The 20,052-nt window shown below is 41.6% G+C and overlaps 2 protein-coding genes across 2 annotated transcripts; one reads left to right on the forward strand and one right to left on the reverse strand.

Annotated features, from left to right (window-relative positions):
* Window positions 1-210: 210 nt before the first annotated feature.
* Window positions 211-7,011, forward strand: SAP30 (Sin3A associated protein 30). Its single transcript, XM_033060052.1, has 4 exons — window positions 211-528; window positions 1,679-1,801; window positions 4,406-4,504; window positions 6,533-7,011. Exons 1-4 carry the CDS (start codon window positions 226-228, stop codon window positions 6,653-6,655), a joined length of 648 nt encoding a protein of 215 aa, XP_032915943.1. The 5' UTR covers window positions 211-225; the 3' UTR covers window positions 6,656-7,011.
* Window positions 7,012-8,848: 1,837 nt separating this feature from the next.
* SCRG1 (stimulator of chondrogenesis 1) lies at window positions 8,849-16,520 on the reverse strand. Its single transcript, XM_033060053.1, has 3 exons — window positions 16,417-16,520; window positions 11,663-11,928; window positions 8,849-10,123 (listed from the first exon to the last, which is right to left on the reverse strand). Exons 2-3 carry the CDS (start codon window positions 11,899-11,901, stop codon window positions 10,069-10,071), a joined length of 294 nt encoding a protein of 97 aa, XP_032915944.1. The 5' UTR covers window positions 11,902-11,928; window positions 16,417-16,520; the 3' UTR covers window positions 8,849-10,068.
* Window positions 16,521-20,052: the final 3,532 nt, after the last annotated feature.

Below are 20,052 nucleotides of genomic sequence, written 5' to 3' on the forward strand. Positions count from 1 at the left end.
CCCGCGGGGCTCCGCCGCTGCTCCGGTAGTCGCAGGGTTCGGCTGCGGGGAGAGTCCTTTCCACAGTGCGTGGGCTGACCGCACTCGAGGGCGGACTTGCACCCCGGTGCCGCCGCTGAAGGGAGGCGGGCAGGCAGCGGGGGAGCCCCCCGCCGGGCCGCGGCGCCTCGCCGGGGAAGTTTGGTGCGGGGCGGGATCCCGCTGGCCGCGGCGGTGGCGCCGGGAATGAACGGCTTCGCCCCCGAGGAGGTGCCCCAGCGCGGGGCAGACCCCGCCGCCACGCCGGTGGTGGGCAGCGCGGGCTCCGCCGTGGAGGTGCCGCCGCCGCCAGCGCCGCCGGGGCTGGGTCCGGCCGCCGCCGCGGGCTCGGCGGGCGGCGGGTGCGCGGGCGGCCCCGGGGCCGGGCAGCTGTGCTGCCTGCGGGAGGAGGGCGAGCGCTGCGGCCGCGCCGCCGGCAACGCCAGCTTCAGCAAGCGCATCCAGAAGAGCATTTCGCAGAAGAAGGTGAAGATCGAGCTGGACAAGAGTGTAAGTCCGCTAGGGGAGGACGCGGCGGGGCGGGCGGACAAAAGCGGCCGGTCGGACGCTGCATCTGTGTCTTAGTTGCTTGGGGGACTTTTAATCAAGTTTAGTGGGGGAGGAGGGGTGTTTGGTGGCGGGGAAATGTTCGTTCCCCCTTCCCACCTCCTTTCCGTAGCACGGCCGAATTTGGCTGGCGCGGCAGGAGCGCTGCCTGAGAGTCCCTGCGGGCGGGGGGCAGCGCCCGCCTTTCCTGCCGGCTCCTGGGGTCCCCTCTAGCCCCGAGAGCCTGGGCATCGACTGCGTGTGCACCCTGCAGCCGGAGCGGGTGAGCGCGGCTGGGGAGCGCCGCTGCTCGCCGGAGCGGAGCCTGCATGGCTCCCGGCGCGCTAGTTTGTGTGTGTTGCTAGCGAGGGCCGCGCTCGCCGCCCCGCCTCGTGTTGCAGCGCCGCACGTCTCCCGTGCCGCTTTATCTTCCGCTCGGCAGCCATCGGGCCCCGTGCGGCGCGGCTCGGCACGGCCGAGCAGGGCGGGGGCCGGGAGAGCGCCCCACCCCGCGGAGGGCAAGGCGGGCTGCCGGCGGAGACCCCAGGGACCCCGGCCGGGCTCTGCAGCCCTGACGCTGCCCCGGGCTCTCGACTGCCCTCAAAGCACGCGGAGCTGGGCATTCCGGGCTGGAACGCGCCGAGATCTCCCAAAGCGCGCAGATCCCCACGAAAGGGAAACTTGTTAGAAAGAAAGTAAAAATAAGTGTGTTGCGTGACCACGCCGGGTAGCGGAAGTAAAACAAGGAGGGGAGGATATAGCTGGGGAAATGAGAGCCGTCTCTTAGCCCTGCGGAGAACAACTGGCAGCTTGTTTTGCTGGCGTGCTGGCCGCCCCGGTGCGGCGCGGCCGAGGGAGGGAGGGCGGCCTGTGTGCGTGGCCCCGCAGCCTGGCACTGCTGCACCAGCCCCTTAGAGCGTTTCGGCGAGCCCGGGTCCCGGTCCCTGGCACGCAGCTGCAGCGCAGCACACTCTCCGTTCAGAAGCCAGGAGAAAAGCTTCCTCAACGCAGTTGATGTGGCTGTGAGCGCTTAAGGGTTGTCTGTCTACGTGCACTTTAGTCTGTGTGGTACACTACGTGGGTTTGATTGAAACACGCCGTTTTATTCTTCTAGGCAAGACATCTGTACATTTGTGACTTCCACAAAAATTTAATTCAGAGTGTGAGAAATAGAAGAAAGAGGAAAGGCAGCGATGATGATGGTGACTCACCAGTGCAAGACATCGACACTCCAGAGGTAGCTAAGCAGTTGATTTTTTTTTTCCGAGTTGTTGTGTTAAGCTTCTTAATGATACCGAGTTTGCCCCAACACCACTCTCCCACTTTTACAGCTTGCCTTACATGTGTGTAGGGGAAGATTCTTGATTTGCATTGTTCTTAATATAACAGAATTTAACTGAATTTTGTGGCATGTATTCTGATTAAATGGTGCTGAGTACAATGAACAAGAGTCTCTGGTTTTAAGTGTCTGATGGTTCTCTCAGAAATCTGCTGTTTTCAGCTTCCTCTCCTCCTTAGTGCTTTGCCACATACCATCGAACTCTTATCTTTTGCAGGAGCTGACAACCTGAAAGGAATTGCACATAGTGCTTGGGATAGAAATGCTTCTCTGTCCTGTCTTTCCACACCTTTCTTTTTGTATTGCAGATGGCTCTTGGCAATTAATCCATTGACTTAAGTCACTTTAAACACTGAAAATTTAATGATGGTAGCTTTGTTTCTGCCCCACTGGGGCGGGGTGGGGGGGGGAGGGAAGAGCCATTTGGGGAGCTCTGCTATGAGGGAGTGGAGAGAAATATGCTGTCTTTTCAACTTGTTTTCTCCACTACACACCAGTGAAATCTGACCCATTAAAATAAGGGAGCTACATCGTTCAACTTTTTTTCGTAGTGTAATAGGTTGGTCTTGAACATAAGGCTCTCTTTTTCTTACACGTGCTCTGGGTTATTTCTGCTACAGCGTTGCTTAGCAGGTGCTCTGTAGTGTGTTAATTTTGAGCAGAGGCTGTTATGCCTTCGGTCCCTTCTGAGAAGGATTGTTAAAACATTCTTCAGAAATTGCTCTGTAAGTGTTAATTTAATGGCATCCTTATGGTTAGCATCTGCAGATAACAGCAAGTAAGTGAGGAAACTTTGTGCAGGAATCTCCCTTTAGGCACGAGGCTCCAGTCTGAAGGCTCTGGCTAAGAGGATTTTAGGAGATTGAAAGTAGTTGGATGCTGGGTGGTGTTGTCTGTCTGTTAAATATCTGTGATTGTTTCTTGGAAAGTTCTGTCTAAAGCTAGTGCTGTGAGTGACTTCAGATAGCTCTCTGACATTGTGTAATTGCAGCTCTCCTGGAAGACTGTTTTGTTTTCTTATGCCAGGATTATAAAACATGTCGCAACTGATGGGTATCTCCAGAACAAGAAAACAAGCTTTTTTTCCTTAACAGTATTATTTTGAAAAAGAAAACTGGGAACTGTTTTTGAGGAGTGTCAGCTGGCTGTTAGGACAAGGGCAGTACATTCATTCCTTGTAATTACTGTATGCCTTAGATACTTTGTTTGCCCTTGACCACCTTTGTTTTCAATTATTACTCAGTTTGCTAAGGAAAAAAAGTATCATTCTTCTAAAGAGTTGTAAGGCTCTCCTGCTTCCATCTCAGTCGTAACCATCTTTACTGGTTGGAAATGATTCCTACGGGAGGAAAAGAAACTCCTGCAGTACTGATGGTTTCTGGGGCTTGGTGAAAAGCTGCTGCTCCTCCTTTGCATGATGCTGCAAGGATGGCATCCCCGCTGTGACTTGGGAAGTGGAATTTAATGCCATGTAAACTTTAGAAACACCAAAGGATACCATCCTTTATCATGCAAGCTGGCCTCACTTCAAGTCTGGCCAGATTACCAAGTGTGCAGTAGCACTGCTGTTTTAAGTGTTCTGCAGTGAGGCTGTTAAATGAATTTAAAGCAAAAGTGAATGCCTTCATCAATCTTTAACGCAGTGAGTTTGGAGAATACTATTGTAATTGAACTGACCTAATAGAATTTCTCATTCAGCCTACTTTCTGAGCTTGCTCTCCCACTCAGTCATCTGATTAAGCTCTCTTAGGTTGTCAGGGAGGATGGGAGGGTAAGCTGTTGCTGGGAGAAGTGACTGATCAGAGTACATAGGATTCAAAACTGACAGAGTACTGGATTAAGGCTGTGTATTTGTATCCCTGAGAGGACTTGGTGTAATTCTCTCAACTGTTGACTGACACTGAGAACGGTTCTTGGGCATTTATGCCATGCACATAACTCCTGCATTTTGCTTGTGTACCAGGAATGCATGTGGAGAGCAAGAGCAGTTGTTTTCTCACCTCAAGCCAAGAACGCTTGTGCTCTAGACTTTGTCCTGATTCTAGTATGTGCTCTTTCCTGGTGCAAATGTGCTATGTCTTGTATGTAATCTGCATAAGATTCAATGGCTGAAATCACAATATAGGGACCTCCTTTGAATCAGCATCTTCATAGATGTTTTATGAAAGTTGCTATTGAGCTTTGTGTTATTGTACTGGAACTGGGAAGCAAACAAAAAACCCAGAATGGATGAAAGTACAATAGCGAGTTTGAAACACTGTCCACAGCTAAAAGGAGGCAGAGGCATGCTCAGGAACAAAAAACACTCTTAAACTGAGCTGGGCTATTTTCCTTTCTGCTGGAAGGTTTGTTTTTTGTCAAAATGACATCTGCTGAGCTGACTGTTTACACTTGTGTATCTGTCAGTCTCCAAAATGTTTTTGCGAGGTGAACTATTAATGACTGAATTTTTTTTCACTTGTATTAGATTATTTTCTTCCCCTTCCCCCTCTTTTCTTCTAGGTTGATTTATATCAGTTACAAGTAAACACACTTCGAAGGTACAAAAGACACTTCAAGCTACAGACCAGACCGGGACTTAACAAAGCGCAGCTTGTTGAAGTATGTATGAGTGTTTCCCATAATAGAAAATGCAACTTGCTGTGGCATGTGGTTTTCTATGCACTGTGATCCTTGCATAAAGTGCCTATATAATCTGGATTTTAGGAGAACAAAAGGGAGCTGCTTATCTAGCTTCCTTCATTCGCCACAGCTCCTGAGCCAAGTGAATCAAAAGTAAAAGCTCTTTCCAGAGGAGGGACTCTTAACTTCAAAAAGGAGTGTGTGCTGCTAAAAATGTAGTATTTAGCTGGAATAGTAATATCTCCATGCCCCTGAATATCCTAGAATCATGGATTTATTCTGTCTGTGCATCAATCACAGCTTCACCTGAAATGTCCTGCTGAAAAGAAGTAGAAACTGAGAGGTGAAAGTGAACTTCTGGTAAGGTTCAGACTTTGCTTTAAAAAGCTAGTTACTGCTGCCATAGGTTTCTGTATATGTAAAGTACAGAAACATGAAAAAACATACTTCTGTTGGTAATCAAATCTGTTAAAACCACAGGAATCTGCTGTCAGAAAACTGTAATTTTGTGGAATTTACTGTTTCGAAAAGTGCTGAAGCTGCATGTCAGTACAGCTGTATGTTAGCATCTTCACATGAGTGCAATTTTAAAGGAATTCTTTAGAAGCTGCAAAGGTGCAGTCACAGCATATTGATGTACATAAGTGGAAGAGCTGGTGATCTTAGCAGGAAGGTATAGCTACTTATTTTTCACTTTTGTGCAGTGATACATTCAGCTGTATTTAAGTGCAGACACTGTTTTCATCTCTCCTTAATGTATGTGAATTTAAGACTCTTAAAGGTATGGGTGATCTCAAGGCTGAGCTGTAAAAGATTAGTCCTGCTGCCACTAACTGTAAGAATGCAAAATCAGTCTTCCATTTTTTTATATGTAGGTTAGCTCTTGAATTAGCAGGACTGTGATTTGAAAAAGTACAAGCAGTTTTTGTTATGCAAAACTGATGTTTTGAAGGGTCTACTTTAGGTACATGGATACCTAAAGGATATGGTACTTGCACTAGGTTATTCCAATGTTGCATGGTGTGCATGGGCTAAGCTGCTTCTACCACATGCTTGATTTGACTGACCTGCAGGTGTTTGTGAGCCATAGCCACAGAGCTTCCTTAATATACAGTACATTTGATCCCTTGTAATCTGTCCTAACATACCATGGACACTGCTCTAGCTGTTATTGGAAGTTCACTTCAAATTACTGTGTCAAACTGCTTCTGTCTGTGAATGTTTTTGGGGTAGGGTTTAGAAATCTTCCTCACTTTTTAGTTAGGCTAAACATTTATTCTTATATCCTGTGGAGCTTAAGTGAGTAGTCCCATATTTTTCACTTCGTAACTTTGATCTACCAATCTGGCAAAAAGCCAGGGAGCAGACTCAGTTACAGTATTTTGCAACTTTCTTTTAAAGCTGGTGTTCATTTTGGTGAAGGGAAAGACTGCTGAAATGACAAGTGATTCAATAAACTGCTTACAGATTGTCATATTTCAATGGTTACAGCATGGTGAACTTTTATTGATAGCTCTGTTCTGAAGAGCTGAATGTTCAGTTATAGTTCTCTGATAATGTTTGTGTTGTCTTAGATGTTTCTGTATGTGATTTGATGCACACTCCACCTCCCAAGCTGAGTGGAGAGCAGTAGCCTCTCGTAACTGTGCTGTTACTGTTGATATTCTGTAGTCATTACATGTTATATTCAAACTTTAACTAGACAGATGTAAGTATAGTCCCCTGATTGTTCTGGTACCTTCAAAGGGTTTTTTCCCTGAAAAATTGGTCAACTTTTTAATTTGGAAATTAGGGGTACAATCTGCTACATTTAGTTCACAGTTATCAGTAAAATGGTTCCTATTTACTGTTCTATGACTACTAAAGACTTCTGAAGAGAGGCAACATTTCCTTTTTTTGTAAGCTTCTTAATCTGTCTTTTAAGCTTTAATGTAGTATATTTAAATTTAAATCTTAAGTTTTTGCGTGTTAGTGATGATTTAATTTTCTTGCATTCTTCCTTTGTAGATAATTGGCTGCCATTTTAGGACAATTCCAGTGAATGAAAAGGACACCTTAACATACTTCATCTATTCCGTGAAGAATGACAAGAACAAACCAGATCTAAAGATGGATAGTGGGGTTCATTAGGCAGAAAATGTTGGGACTGAGACTCAGACTGTAAATCAAAAGACTGAGATTTTGTTGATATGCAAAAGTTTTCTTTGTAACTTTTTCTCCTGAGAGAGTTTGTCTGTTTTATTTTTCACAACCTTGCTGATTTGTTTGAAAACCATCTCTTATGAAACAAATTGCCTCAGCAAAAGTATTTTAAATAAATATCACTGATATTGTTGCTCAAATGGGTGTGTCTGTAATTTTAATGGGTTGGACCAGATCCTGACAGGTCCTATCCAGCTCAGTATATTCTGTGATTCTATAATACTTGTACCTAATAGTTAAACTTTGATGAACTATGTAATAATATTAAAATATTTTTCAATTAATATGTGTCAAGGATATATTTATAAATGTACCTCAAGTGCTCAGTTGCAATGGCTTTTAAAAAAAAAAAAAGCTGTAGCAGACTTGGTAATAGCTTCCTTTTCCTAAGGTAAAAGGCTTTAAGTGTCAGTTCTGTTCTTAGCTGGGCAGAAATGGATAACGCGCTTTTTTTTTTTTTCCCTTTGGAAACAAGAATTGGAGGATTTTCTGATTTGTTTATTCATTTTGTCATTGCTGAGATACGTGCTTCCCAAGCACTGAGGCCTTCCTGCTCCTATATTAAAATGGAAAAAAATGTGGCTCTTGAATTTCAAAGCTGTAAGTGCAGATGAAGAGACTACTGCAGCTTACTGTGCTGAGAAATCTGTCAACTCGGTAAGAAATCCTTTACCTGCTGACTTCTCCATTTGTCTGCATGGACTGCTGCTAAGAACTTAATTGGAGAATAGAAGTTGTGCCTGTGTGGGGTCAATACAGTCTCTTCTAACAGGCACGCTGTTTCTTTTTCATTGCATGGAATAGCTCAGGCCTGTTTAAAAGAACAACCCCCTCTCAATAAACCCCAAACTTATGGTAACTTATGGAAAATAATATCCAACAATACTTAGGCTTTTCATTGATTGTCTTAGAAAATTCTGATGTTATTATGATGATATTATGAATTACTTGTATTGTCAGCTATTGTGCCAGTCTACATGGCTTCAGCTTGTTCAGTTAGCATTCATTGCAACTCCTAAATTTATCAGATGTTGATAAGCTTTTTCTTAATTTGGAAAAAATGAGAAAGCAGTGTGTCTGTGATCTAAGCTGCTTGATGTTAATCTTTCAAGTTTTTTTGAAAGTTACTGCTCTGCTGGCATCACTACAACGAAGATGCTTCACTTTGACCTGTGATGCTTGCATAGAACTGAATGATGATAAACCCTAACCTCAAACTGGCTGCCTTTCCAGTATCTCTCAGTGGCATGATTTCTTTCACTTGTACCGCTTTATATATTTCCACAATACAGTTCTGCAGTGCTGGCCTAAGTTCAAGACAGTGATATCTAGCTAGTGACAGCTAAAATTGGCGTTCCTTTGAAGGTATGTTTTCATGCCCATTTAACTACAGGGACTGCCAATTTGTTTACTAAATGTCCTTTGCACACATTCAAGCTTCTTGCCTTCAAACTGTGAGTTGCATAAAAAGCCAAGGAACCTAGTAATGGATAGAACATCCAAAGAGTAAAGAGGTGTTTATTTTTTTTCCTGAGTGTGTGAATGTTCTCACCTAGGCCTGGCAGGACCTGTAGAAGAAGCTGTGTGAGGGAAGGAGAGTGGGGAAAGAAACAAAAGCAAGTTTCTGTGGAAAGTCACTCTTTAAGTAGTAGCTTAAGTGACCCTATCTTGCTGCATGTGGAAAGCAGCAAAGTTTTTTGCTCCAGTGAATTGTAGATTTTCCAGGAGTCACAGAAGAAAGGTAACTGAAAGCCACCAACTTTAGTACCCACCTTTGTATCTGCCTTAAATTTTTTTGCTATGGCTGCTTTGCAAAGCTGTGAATGCCAGGCATATGCAACGTCATTCTTGTAGAAACTAGATGGCACAAACAACAGAAGTTAACATGCTCTAGAAGCTTGTAGAGGACTTTACTCAAGAGCACATACCATAAGTTTTTGTTTGCAGATGCTGACTTTGGATATTTTCACTGGGTTGCCAGATTTATGGGGCTTATTTTACTATCAATTGATTATTTGGTAGGAATCCCAAAGTACTCTGCTTGAATAATTCCACAAACAAAAAAAAGCCTGGTGACACAAGCTGTTTAACAGTCAGTAGGGCAAAAATAGTGCACACAGATTTACTTGAGACATTTATTATTGGCTGTGTGTAATCATCCCACTCACCCAGTATCCAACCAGTTTATTAACAAGAAGAAAAACAGTCGTGGTGATATTTCATAGTGACACATGAAGTAGGTATAGCAAACTGGTTGCAGCAGTTTGAGCCAATGTGCAAGATTATTAAGTGAACAATGCTTTTTTTTTTGATAAGACTGCACAGCTCCTTCAGTACTGCACACTTTCCATGTGACTGACTTGATAGCTGAAGAGTTTATATGTGTAAGGCAGCAAGTCAGGTTTGCTGCCTGTAAGAATGGCTTGTTCAGGTTACTGCTTAAAATTATGTGGTCACCTCTCAACATCTGCCAATATAGATTGCCATATAACAGAAAAATGTTCAAAAATTTATGTCTCTGTATCTGTCTCATGTCACAATACCTCTTGAGTATTAAGATGATTATCTCTTTTTTCTGTAGCTATTGCCTTACAGGACTAGCCTAAAAAAGCCAGCATTTTAAATTAATTTTGGGGTACTGTATTTCAAATAGAGCTTGATTTAAAATCTGTTGTTCTAATCTTTTTAAATACTGAATGCTAAGATTAAGCAATTTAAGGGTTAAAGATTGCATAGTCAAAGCAGGTGACTAGTTAGACATAAGTGTGCTTTAGTACTGTTAATGTCAATTTTTACTATTATTTTTATTCCTTTCAAATATGGAAATGCATGCCTTTTGTATGTGCATGTATTCTAAAATGCCTAAACAGAACATGGGAGCCTCTCTTCAGAAGTGCCAGGCTTCAACTTAAAATAGCATTAAAAGTGTGATGGCAATAATGGAATAGGAAGCTGCACTGCCGTAAGTTGCTCTGAGAGTCGTGTTCCTAACAACATGAAGGCTTAGGCTTGAAGTTTCTTTGTCCACACTAGTGTGCTGAGTAAGAAAAGTTATGCTTTTTGCTGGGACATGTATATTGGGATACATTAAGAGCTTCTACAGTCTGTTAAACCATGGAAATGGTTTTTATGGAAATTAGCTACCAAATTCAAAAAGAAAAGGTCTTACGTATTTGATATTCCATAAAGGTATAGAAAGGAAGTTCTTTCTACAGTGTAAAGTGAGGCAGTGACTTGTGGTTAGAAAGGAGGGGGTTTTTTGTTGGTGGTAGTTTTTCCACTTGAAAACATTGTTACAGGATCATAGAATGATGTCTGTTATCTTCACTTGCAGACTTGAATCATTGACGGTTGCAGGGGATCACAAATGATATCTTTTGTCCAAAGAAAATATCCCTGAAAAATAGGATCACATATTCAAACAGTTAGATCATTGATTTATTAGAGCTTTAACATGACATGCATTTCCCACTGTGGATGTTTTTTGGCATGTGTCATGATATATGTGGGATTAACTGTTTTTGTGCGATGTTCTTCTAGCAATGCAATGCAAATGCAAATGCAACTGCAGGATGAAGATTCTACCTCTGCTGACTTGCTGTGAGAGCAATGGTAAAACTTCCAATGGCTGACCAGGTTGCAGAACTCCACCCTGGTATTTTAACTTTGAGAAAATAAACTTAACCAAATAGATTATATTATCAAAATAAAGGACTTTGGCATGTGCACACATAGTGTTTTAGTTGAGTTTGTCCTGAGAGCAGAGATGCAAAGTGGGTCCTGTGTACCTCAGGATGGTGGAAGGAATATTTTCTTTTGTATTTGTACCAGAGGAAGAGTTTTTACTATGCTGCTCAAAGGTTGAAGCTAGAGAACCAAAGTGTGCTTCAGGATGAGGACACCATATGTGGTTTTAGGGAAAGTGAAAGATGAAAATCTTACTTAAACCCTGCTCTCAGTTTGAATATGAGATTTTTAGCTTTTAGAAGTCCTGCCCACTTGATTCAACTTGAGTTCCCTACAGAAGTGCTGAAAAGTTTCCTTTATTGTATTTTAGCAGACTTGAGAAATGAGTGTTAAGAGGAGCACATATGAAAAAATCATTTTTGCTTGACGATATAAAGCCATCATATTTTGGTGCCTCTGAAATATTAGTAAGTTTTGAATGGTTGATATTTCTAATCCAAATTTACTGAAGAAAAGATGTTGCTGAAAAGCTGAATGAAATAATACTCCTTAATATATTTTATTACCTAAAACCAGTATGGGCTGATGGTGTTTATTTAACTCAGTTATGTTCTTTCTATGTAACAGCAACAAAAACCCTGTGTTCAGTGAGAATTCCACTGTAACTTTGTCAGCAGTGTGAGCAAGCCAGGGAGGTGTTGACGTTCTTGTGCTCAATCTTTGCTTCACCTTACACAAGTATGTGTGAACCCCTGTGCCCCTCCTTTGCTTTTCTGGTTTTAACAGCTATGTTTACAGAATTCCTTGTTCAACTGACATATGTGCATGCACTTTGGAATAGCAATTCAGTTCTCTTCTATGGAACAGAAATCAAATGGGCTTTTTTTTTTTTGTGGTCCTGAGAATATCTTCATTGCAAAATGCTGTGAAGACACATTGATGTAGTTAGTTTGGATCAAACAGAGGAGTCAAAACTTGGGTGATTCAAATGCTGAAGGCCGTGTTAATAGGACAGGGAGATTTATAAAATATACTTGGCAAGTCTTAGGTGAGCCCATGAAAAACAAATCCTCAAAACTGACAGTAACAGAAAAATTGCTATATCTTGATATAATTTCAAATCATCTGAAGTGATGGATTTCTTTAAAATGATAGCTCATTCTGCATGTGGAAACGGTAAAATGAAGGAAATACAGTGAGCAGTTGTGAAGAACTAAACAAGTTCACATGAAATGAGTGAGATCTTACTTTGGGCAGCAGAGCAGTTCATTCAAGTTGCAGTAACAGATCACCTCACAGCCCTTCCCTTCCCAGAAGTGATCTTGCAGCCCATCGTCGATGTGCCGGAGGTTCTCCGTGTTTTTGGGGATGGTGTGACAGCTGTGGTCCTGGAGGGCCCTCTTGTAACAAGCAGGGCGCTGGGAAGGCAGCGCAGGGATACCCAGGAGGGTGCTCAGCAGCAGCAGCAGCACCGAGACCATCTTCATTCTTGCCAAGCTTCCCACAGCAGGGTACTAAAGAGAAATGAGGTATGTGACACAGCTATTGCTGCTGTGAACAGACCTCGTTCCCTGATTTGCTTTCTGCCTTGCATTTTTCTTTCCTGTGAAGCTTTGGTCAGTTGAGCCTGAGTGCTGGAGAGTGTTCTCTCCTAGGAGGTAAATAATATTGCAGCAGAATTGATATTCATTACTTTCTGTACAACCTTGAGAATCCTTTCATTGGGAATTGAGGCTTCTGATGCTGGCAATTTTGTTTTTTCTGTGGCCTCTCACCTTGAGAAAATTGCTTTGAGCTGGCTGTGTTTTTTGGTGGTGTAAGTGATTGTATCAATTGCTACCAAACCAGGGGGAAATGTCTGGGTGTGTGCTCTTGCCTTCCTGACCACTTTGCCTGTCAAAACAAAAGTCACATAAAAAAAATAGTATCCGTCCCCATCAAAGTTGTGGGAAAACTGCTTGCTGATTGAATCCTGTGTCATGAGCTGTGTGAGAAACTGAGGCAGTGCTGCCAGGGGCTGCTGTCCTGGGCTCTGGTATGATACAGCATTATGGAGAGTCTTCTTTATTTGCTTTGTTTAGTACTGCAGACTGCTTAGTTAAGTCGTGCTACTGGATGTCCTTATGGTTTAAATGTTTTTTAAAAAGGTGGGATAAATTATCCCTTGCAGAACTCTCCTGCTGGCCACTAGGCTTTCCATGGTTTTGTTTAACATGAGCTCTGCTGTTCTGTGCTGCTTTGCACAGTCTGACCTTGCCACAAGGCTTTGGATCCTTGAACTTGCATTCACTTATTAAATTAGGCTGTTGAACAACGTTTGGACTGAGCTTTTATTGGTATTAGGAGAGCGGGTTTTTTACCTTTCCTCGTGCTCAAACAAAATGGATCTCTTATCTTAACTGAATTTAAATAGGAATTCTGCTCCGAAAATGAACCTAAAGAATGACCAGCTCTGCCCAGCACTCTCCCTGTGTGCTCAATATTTTGCTTGTGTAAGACTTAAGGAAGACTTTGCTGTCCTTCATCTTGCTGACACTTGGGAATTGCTGCCCTGACAGGACGTTATGAGCCAGCCCTGATCTTCCATGCGGGGCCGAAGATTAGAATAGGCTAACCCAATGAAAACAAGATGTAAGGCAATGTCTAATCAAAGACTATCAAAGGTGAAGTTAAGATGGTAGAGCTATTATCTAAATGAGGAAAAAAAGTAAGGTATGCCATCTGTAGATGTGACTATAATATGGCTTACTTTGTAAAATTCTTGAGATCACCCTTGAAAAACAAACAGTAAACCTTTAATATATAAATCTACAGTATTTTTTTAGTCAATTTTCTCAGGGAGTTTTCTTGCCACTGTAGCTATCTCATCTTCCATTTCTTCAGCCAATGAATAAAATGCCATGTAAGAAAATCTGGAAATTTAGATTCATATTAGGGATAAAATACAACACCTCACAGCTTTTTAGCTATTTATTTTTATATTTAAACTTGAGGATTTTTTAACATCAGTAGCCAAATATTAAAAAGTGGCCAATATATTAAAGAACATGAGTAAAGTGAGAATAAGTTCTTCTGTGGTTTTTTTGGCTTCTGTTGTAGAAGCAAAATTCATTGAATAATTTCTTTTAGTTTCCATGAACTTGTATGGGAACTTTTGAGTAGAAGACTCCTATAAACTACTAGTAATGGAGCCTTGGGGATCTATTTTTAATTACCTCAGAGTGCAGTATTGAATAACATATTGTCTTTATTAGTTTTAGACCTCAAAACTACTACTCAAATAAAGTAAACATTGTTCTAACCTTGCCTGGTTTTTTTAGACTTGAGTGAAGAATCTGTGTTATTATATTTATGGTTTTATTTTGTAGGAGTATAAACACTTTAGTTATGAGGGTTCTGCTCAGAGAAGTCTAATGCTTAAAGAGAAGAAAATTGTTTATACTATACCTAGATAAATGCTAGTGTCAGGGATTACAATTTAATTTTCTGTTCAAATAGTTGAGCTTAATTAAGTATTTAATAGAGGAAAAATTCCATGAAACAGAAAATTAGGAAGCAGGGACGTTTATGCCTTTGTTTCCTATGATTAGATTATTCTGTGTTCTACTGAGGATGAGACATTCATGATACCTTGCTCTTGTGAACTTTTTTCTTTTTTAAAATTTTTAATAATTTTTAATAATTAAGTGATCTTTCCCTTCCTGGAGTTCAACTGAAATGCTTGTTTGAATCTGTCGCCAGCTACCTATCTCATCAAAATTTGTAGGAATTCACTTCCTGGAAAATAAACACATTTGTCCTGAAAAGAGACACATTCTCTATACACTGTCAAAATGCGAGATTTGAAAATCAGTTTTTAAGGTGTTTCTGTAGTTCACTACTTGCCTTGAAAAATAATAGGATATTACTGTAATGTATCATCAGGTGGGTTTCTGTGGGTGAGTGCCAAAATCAGTATTAGCAAAGTCAACATGCTGGAGAGCTATGGATAGACAGCTGCTCTGCCCAGCTATGCATCTTACCAATGATAAACATTGTTATTATTCAGAAAAAAATATTATAATTTTGTTTCTACCTAAATATTTCCTCTGGGCTTTTTTTGCAGATCAAAGCCAGACAGAAACTTTTTGTCAAAAGACCTTTCTTCAAACTGGTATTTCTTTCCTGGGGGAGAGAGAACAGTCCCAATTAGCAAATGCAAGATTGCCAAGGAGCTGAAGTGTTTCATCAGCTCCCTGCACAGCATCGATGTGGGTAAACTCAGCACACCTTTCAGATGCAGCATCTCTGACAAGCTGCTGCAGCTTCTTATCCTGAGTGCAGTTGAACAGATGTTGGAGTGTCACTGATTGCCTCGGTAAAGAAAAGAGCTAGTATATGCATTTTTATTTCAAAATGAGCGTCAAAGGCATTGTCTGCTTTTACATAGCAGAGAAGATAGGCTTTTCTCACAAAGAAAATCAGGAAAATGAGATGAACAAATCCCACCACTGATGTGGCTCAAAAACTCATTAATTGCCAGCAAGCATCCTCTTATATTTCTTTATTTTATAAAACCTTCTGAAAAGATAGCAATGCCAGGCATGCTAAGCCTGACCAGCTTGCTCAATCAAGATTTTATAATTTCAAATTCTAGCAGGAGTAAAGCCATCTACAAATACCGAAAATGAGCTCCTTGCATTTGTGTAAGTTCTGTTCAGTTAATTACATTGATTATTTTGACGTGGTGTAGGTAAGGTTTAAGACCAAATGCACCTGGGAATACAAGTGCTTTGAAATAGTTTGGAGCATTTCCTGAAAGGAAAATGGTTAGTCTGGGAATATGCATGATGAGTCAGGAATTAGTGCTGTCTCTGCTTGTTCAGCAGAGAGTGTTTGAATTATCTTGCCAGGCAATTTGGCAGCATCTAGTCTTTGGATTTGCTAGATGCAGAGGTAGTCAGACTGAAGAGAGAACCCCAAGTCTCAGCCTCCTTGTCCAAGAAGAACAGGGTAATGGTTCATGAGAAGTGATGTCGTTTAAAGGTCACACAGTATCAAGTAGGAGCTCAGGTGTTAGAAATAGAGAAGACTGAGAAATGGCACAAAATGTGTATTTTGACACTTCTAGAGATCCCGCATGGTTGGGAAAACAGAAATATTTGTAAGTTGGTCTATCAACCATTAAAAATATCAATCCTTCATTAAATATACTCTTCTTTTCCCCTTAAGTAGGATATATTTCTAGTTGCCTAATGTTGGAAACAAGAAATACATTAATCGGTACACTTTTGGTGTATGTTCTTTACCAGTCTGTCCAGTGGCATGTGCCAGGTTAGCAAGTTGCGCTTAAAAAGCAAAAATTTATTAAAATTGTTTCACTTACTCGAAATGTATTTTTGTGTTTATTTATTTGTCAAGTTTGCCTTTCACAAACACCCGTAAGATGCTGAGTATTTAGGTGGTTTTGGGCTTGATAGTTAGGTTTATTAGTGCATTACTTAAAAATCATGATACAAGAACTGCATAACTGATAATATTGTGAAGAATTTTTTCCATTTAAAAAAAATCCTATATATATATATATATTGATTGAACACTGTAAGGAGAGTAGCTATTCCACTGAGGACAAATTCAGTGAATTACTGCTTTGTAATTGTCATCAATACCATGATTCTTTCCAGAAACTGAGTTGCCATTAAACCCCATTTTGTTTTCTTTAATACAGCAATTCATTGTGAAGACACCTCTCCCTATTATATTGAGCACTGGAAGGCAATATACTATATTTAGTGACTTCAGATGTTCATATGTAGTGTCCAACTTTGAATAAAACCAAGATAGTAAAAGAATTATTTTGATCTGGATCCCAGCCATGCAACTGTCTTGAATAATACCTCTTGCCTGCAATATAACAGCTTCTCCCAAATCTTCTTCTGCATATTCCCATATATATTTCTAATTCTGTACCCTCTAACTAGAAGGAACAGGTATATAAGGATAATTTCAGCAGCAAAACATACCTTTATCTTCTGGTTCACTCCTTTCCACTTTCTTGGCAGCTGTATCTTTGTAGATGTACCCTGAGAGACTGGAGCTAGTGGGGATGAGAGGAGGGAGGGAGGGCTGATGGAGATGCTGTACAAGCAGCCCTTTGTTTGTCCTCACTTCTGCCTGTGAGTGACGATCACTGCTCTCCAGCAGCGGGGCAGAGGATGGGCTTCAGGAGCCTCCTCTTGCAGCCACTGCCAACCTCATCTTGGGGCAAAAATTTAACAATTCCCTTCCTGCAGGAAGCAATTAGCTAATCCAGGATCTGGTGCAAAGGTGTCTCCTCAAAGCGCAACATCCAGAAAAATAGAGGAGGAAAGGTCCTGTGGAATAATTGAGTCTTGCTTGTGGAGTGTGAGCAGACTGGGGGAAATGGGAAGGAGCAGTTCTCTGGGGTTGCACGGCCAGGAAAACGTGGTTTCTAAACAGGTGCCTTATTTTGCATTTGGTGGGCAAGAGCAGGCCTACTCAACTATCTCATGCAGTACTTTAATTTTTGACTTTAGGATCCTTTCAAGTTTTCTGAAACTGACATAATAAAAAAAAATCTGTAATTATTTTAACCAGATTTCTAGTGCTCAATGATGCCAAGCATCAAGTTCTTTACTGAACACTCTTTAATCAAAAGGTAAAGCATTACATTAAACAGTATTTCAGAGGAGCTTATTTTAGACTAATTCCAGATTAATCGAACAATCTGGTACCATAAAAACACAAAACAAAGATCTTTAATGGAATTGAAAAATTATGTACTAATGAGAAAAATAGTCTTGAGGGTGAAGCATGTGTCCTCATATTTCTGCGCAATTTGACTCTTGTTCTACTGTGGCAGTTCTGGACCTATTTTATGGTGGAAACAGGGAGGGATAATTATTGAGCTGTAACTCTTATATTTTTCTTGTGTGCCTTGTTTTGATTCTGATGTTGAACTGCAAGAGTTTTGTTTTCTCTATCTGTTGGGCTGTTTTCAGTACAGACATTTGTTAGGAGTACAAAAAGGTTCCCCTTCTCAGCTGGTTCAAGTTTACAATTTGATGTCTTGGTGTTTGTTCAGTTTGATTTATCGTATGCCAGAAGCGAGCTCTGTAAAAAGTGCATATCCCATGTTCTGCTGCCTCAGCAAAGAGAGAGGGTAAATGGCACAGTTACTTAGAAGCAAACCTCTGGAAACTGAGCCTGCCTACTCACGCTGGTCCCATCCAGCAGGGTGCTCCCCGCTGCCTGCTGGAGGTGGGCAGCTGGGATGGAGGGAACAGCGTGCATGGCTGTACCTATGCCTCTAATCCTGGTGAGAAACGTGAGGAAGGACATTTCCTGCCGATGTGGTTACACACACACAGCAACTTAAAAGGGGAGGGAGGAGATAGCTGCAGGCAGCGGCTGTCAGAACAGGACAGCCCTGCCTTTTCAGGGTGACAGAATGCCTGCTGCTCCCTCTGCCTTGCTAGCGAAATTCTTTCCTGGTGTAGAGCATGCCCACAGCGTTCCGTGCCTTAAATGAGATTATGGTGATGCCTCTGGGAGTACACGGTGTTCCAGGACAGCCTCCTCCCTGGCAGGAGGGAGCAGGCTGTGAGCCTGCTGTGGAGGTGCTGCAGCAGAGACTGGCTGTATATAACCAGGGATAAAACTTGGAGAAGGGAGCGAGAGCACAGTGTGCTGAAACTCTGGATTTGAATGCCTTTTTAGATACTTGCAAATAAATTTCGGTCTGAACAAGCTTTTATCAGGAGGTTAAATAAAAGTGTATTACAATTATTCCTTTGCTTTCAGTGTAAGTTTTCTTGTGTTTTCCAGGGAATATATGTATTTTCAGAGCCCTGTCTGCACAGCAGTCCAGTGAGCTGATAGTTCTGTATATAGAGTAAACTGTGTGAGGGATAGTTTTCTTCAGGAGATGTCTTGCTGCATTTTGAGAAAAGACAGTTCTGACAAAGATGGTGTTTGGCTGGTGAATTTTTTTTGCTCTTCTTCAGAGTTCCATGTGTGATGGTCTTCAGTCGCTGAAAACTTTCAGGAACAAGATGAAGTTTTCTCCCTTGTGATGCTGCTACGGAGAAGAGATGGAAAAGCAAAGTGGGATTGGGAAGAAGCAAAAGTTTCAAGGAATTTCATCAGTGAAATGCAACCCAACAAGAAGTTCTAAGACTGCTGTAAAACAACTCTTTAAGGAGTTAAAAGTGAGGTATGGAAAAGACATTGAAGCACTGGGGAGCCTGCACTGGGAGAAAGCAAAGTGCATAGCAGTACTTCCAGATCTCACTTTCTTTTCCCTTTCTCCTTTGCCCCTGACTCACTGCCCTGAATATCTGTTTCCCTACTGACTGTCTCACTCTTTGTCTCCAGCCCTGATGGCCCTTTCTTCATTTTAGGTTTCCTTGAGCCTTTCTGCTCCAGCATCACATCCCCAGTGGGCTCAGCAGCCGGTGTCTGGCACAGGCTGGCAGGGTGCCATCTGTGACAGAGGGCTATTGAAAATTGCAGGAGACTTTTTGTTCCCTACTGTGGCATCTGGGATCTACAGGAGAACCATAAGGAAATCTTGCTTTTTCACTCTACTTCATCTGTGTAGAGAGACTAGTCCTGAACTGCATTTGATTCATTTTATTTAGGGACACTCTTTTAGATGTACACACATCCCTGTTTCTGTCTGAAGAGGTATGGCATTATGAGAGGTAAGATGCAAAGTAGAGCTCCTTTGGGGCTTTTTTTCCTCTTCCCCAGGCTGAAGTCAGCGAGAAGTGATGGCCCATGAGGAGACAGTGGCAGATGGAGGCAGGAGGGGGTGTGACAAGGTAGCAGCAGCAATCTGTAAGAGAGAAGTAATTTTCAAAGGAGAATGGCCCCTGGTAGGGTGAGACGGAAGAAAGACAAGGCAGCATTAAAATTCAGCTGCAAAAGCATGACTGCCTCTGACATAGAGCATTATTCTATTCTAAATTTGTGTCATGTACCTTGGGAAAATGATTTTTTCTTTTTTTTTCTTTTTTTTTTTTTTAAGTACCCAGTGCACTCTAAAATGTGCTTTGCATTTTTAACATGAGCCACACAGGTTTAGCTGTTTGCTTTCAACAAAAACCACTTTGCATCTTATTTGTATCCTTGATACCAACACTAAGCTCTTTGCAGGCTGACAGTGAGAAATAGCAATGCATCTCTGCTCACAGTAAATCTCTTTAAAAGATACCACTTTACCTTTGAGTTAACTGGCTCATTCATACGTAGAGCTCTTATGAGGAGATCTGTAAGGAGCCTCAGAACCTGATTTTGGCAGATGATGCAGTCTAAGGCTGTACTTGAGGATTATAAATGAATGTAAGTATTGTAGGGATGCATAAAGACCTTGGAGACATAATGCCGGTAGTAATGACAGTGCCAGCAGAGCTAAGATATTAGCTGCTGCCATCATTTGTTGCGGGACCACAGTGGGGTAAGGGACCTTGGATTCAGTCATCAGCACAATGGACTTTTAAGCAAAGATAAAAGTCTCGTGTTTATTTTACAAATATACATAAGTGTAAAACAAATGTATCTTATGTTATACCCCTTGTGTCACATTTTTCATCATCATATTTTATGATATCAGAAAAAAGTATTTGGAAACAGTT

This window comes from Catharus ustulatus, chromosome 5, assembly GCF_009819885.2.
Source record: "Catharus ustulatus isolate bCatUst1 chromosome 5, bCatUst1.pri.v2, whole genome shotgun sequence".
Lineage (NCBI taxonomy): Eukaryota > Metazoa > Chordata > Aves > Passeriformes > Turdidae > Catharus > Catharus ustulatus.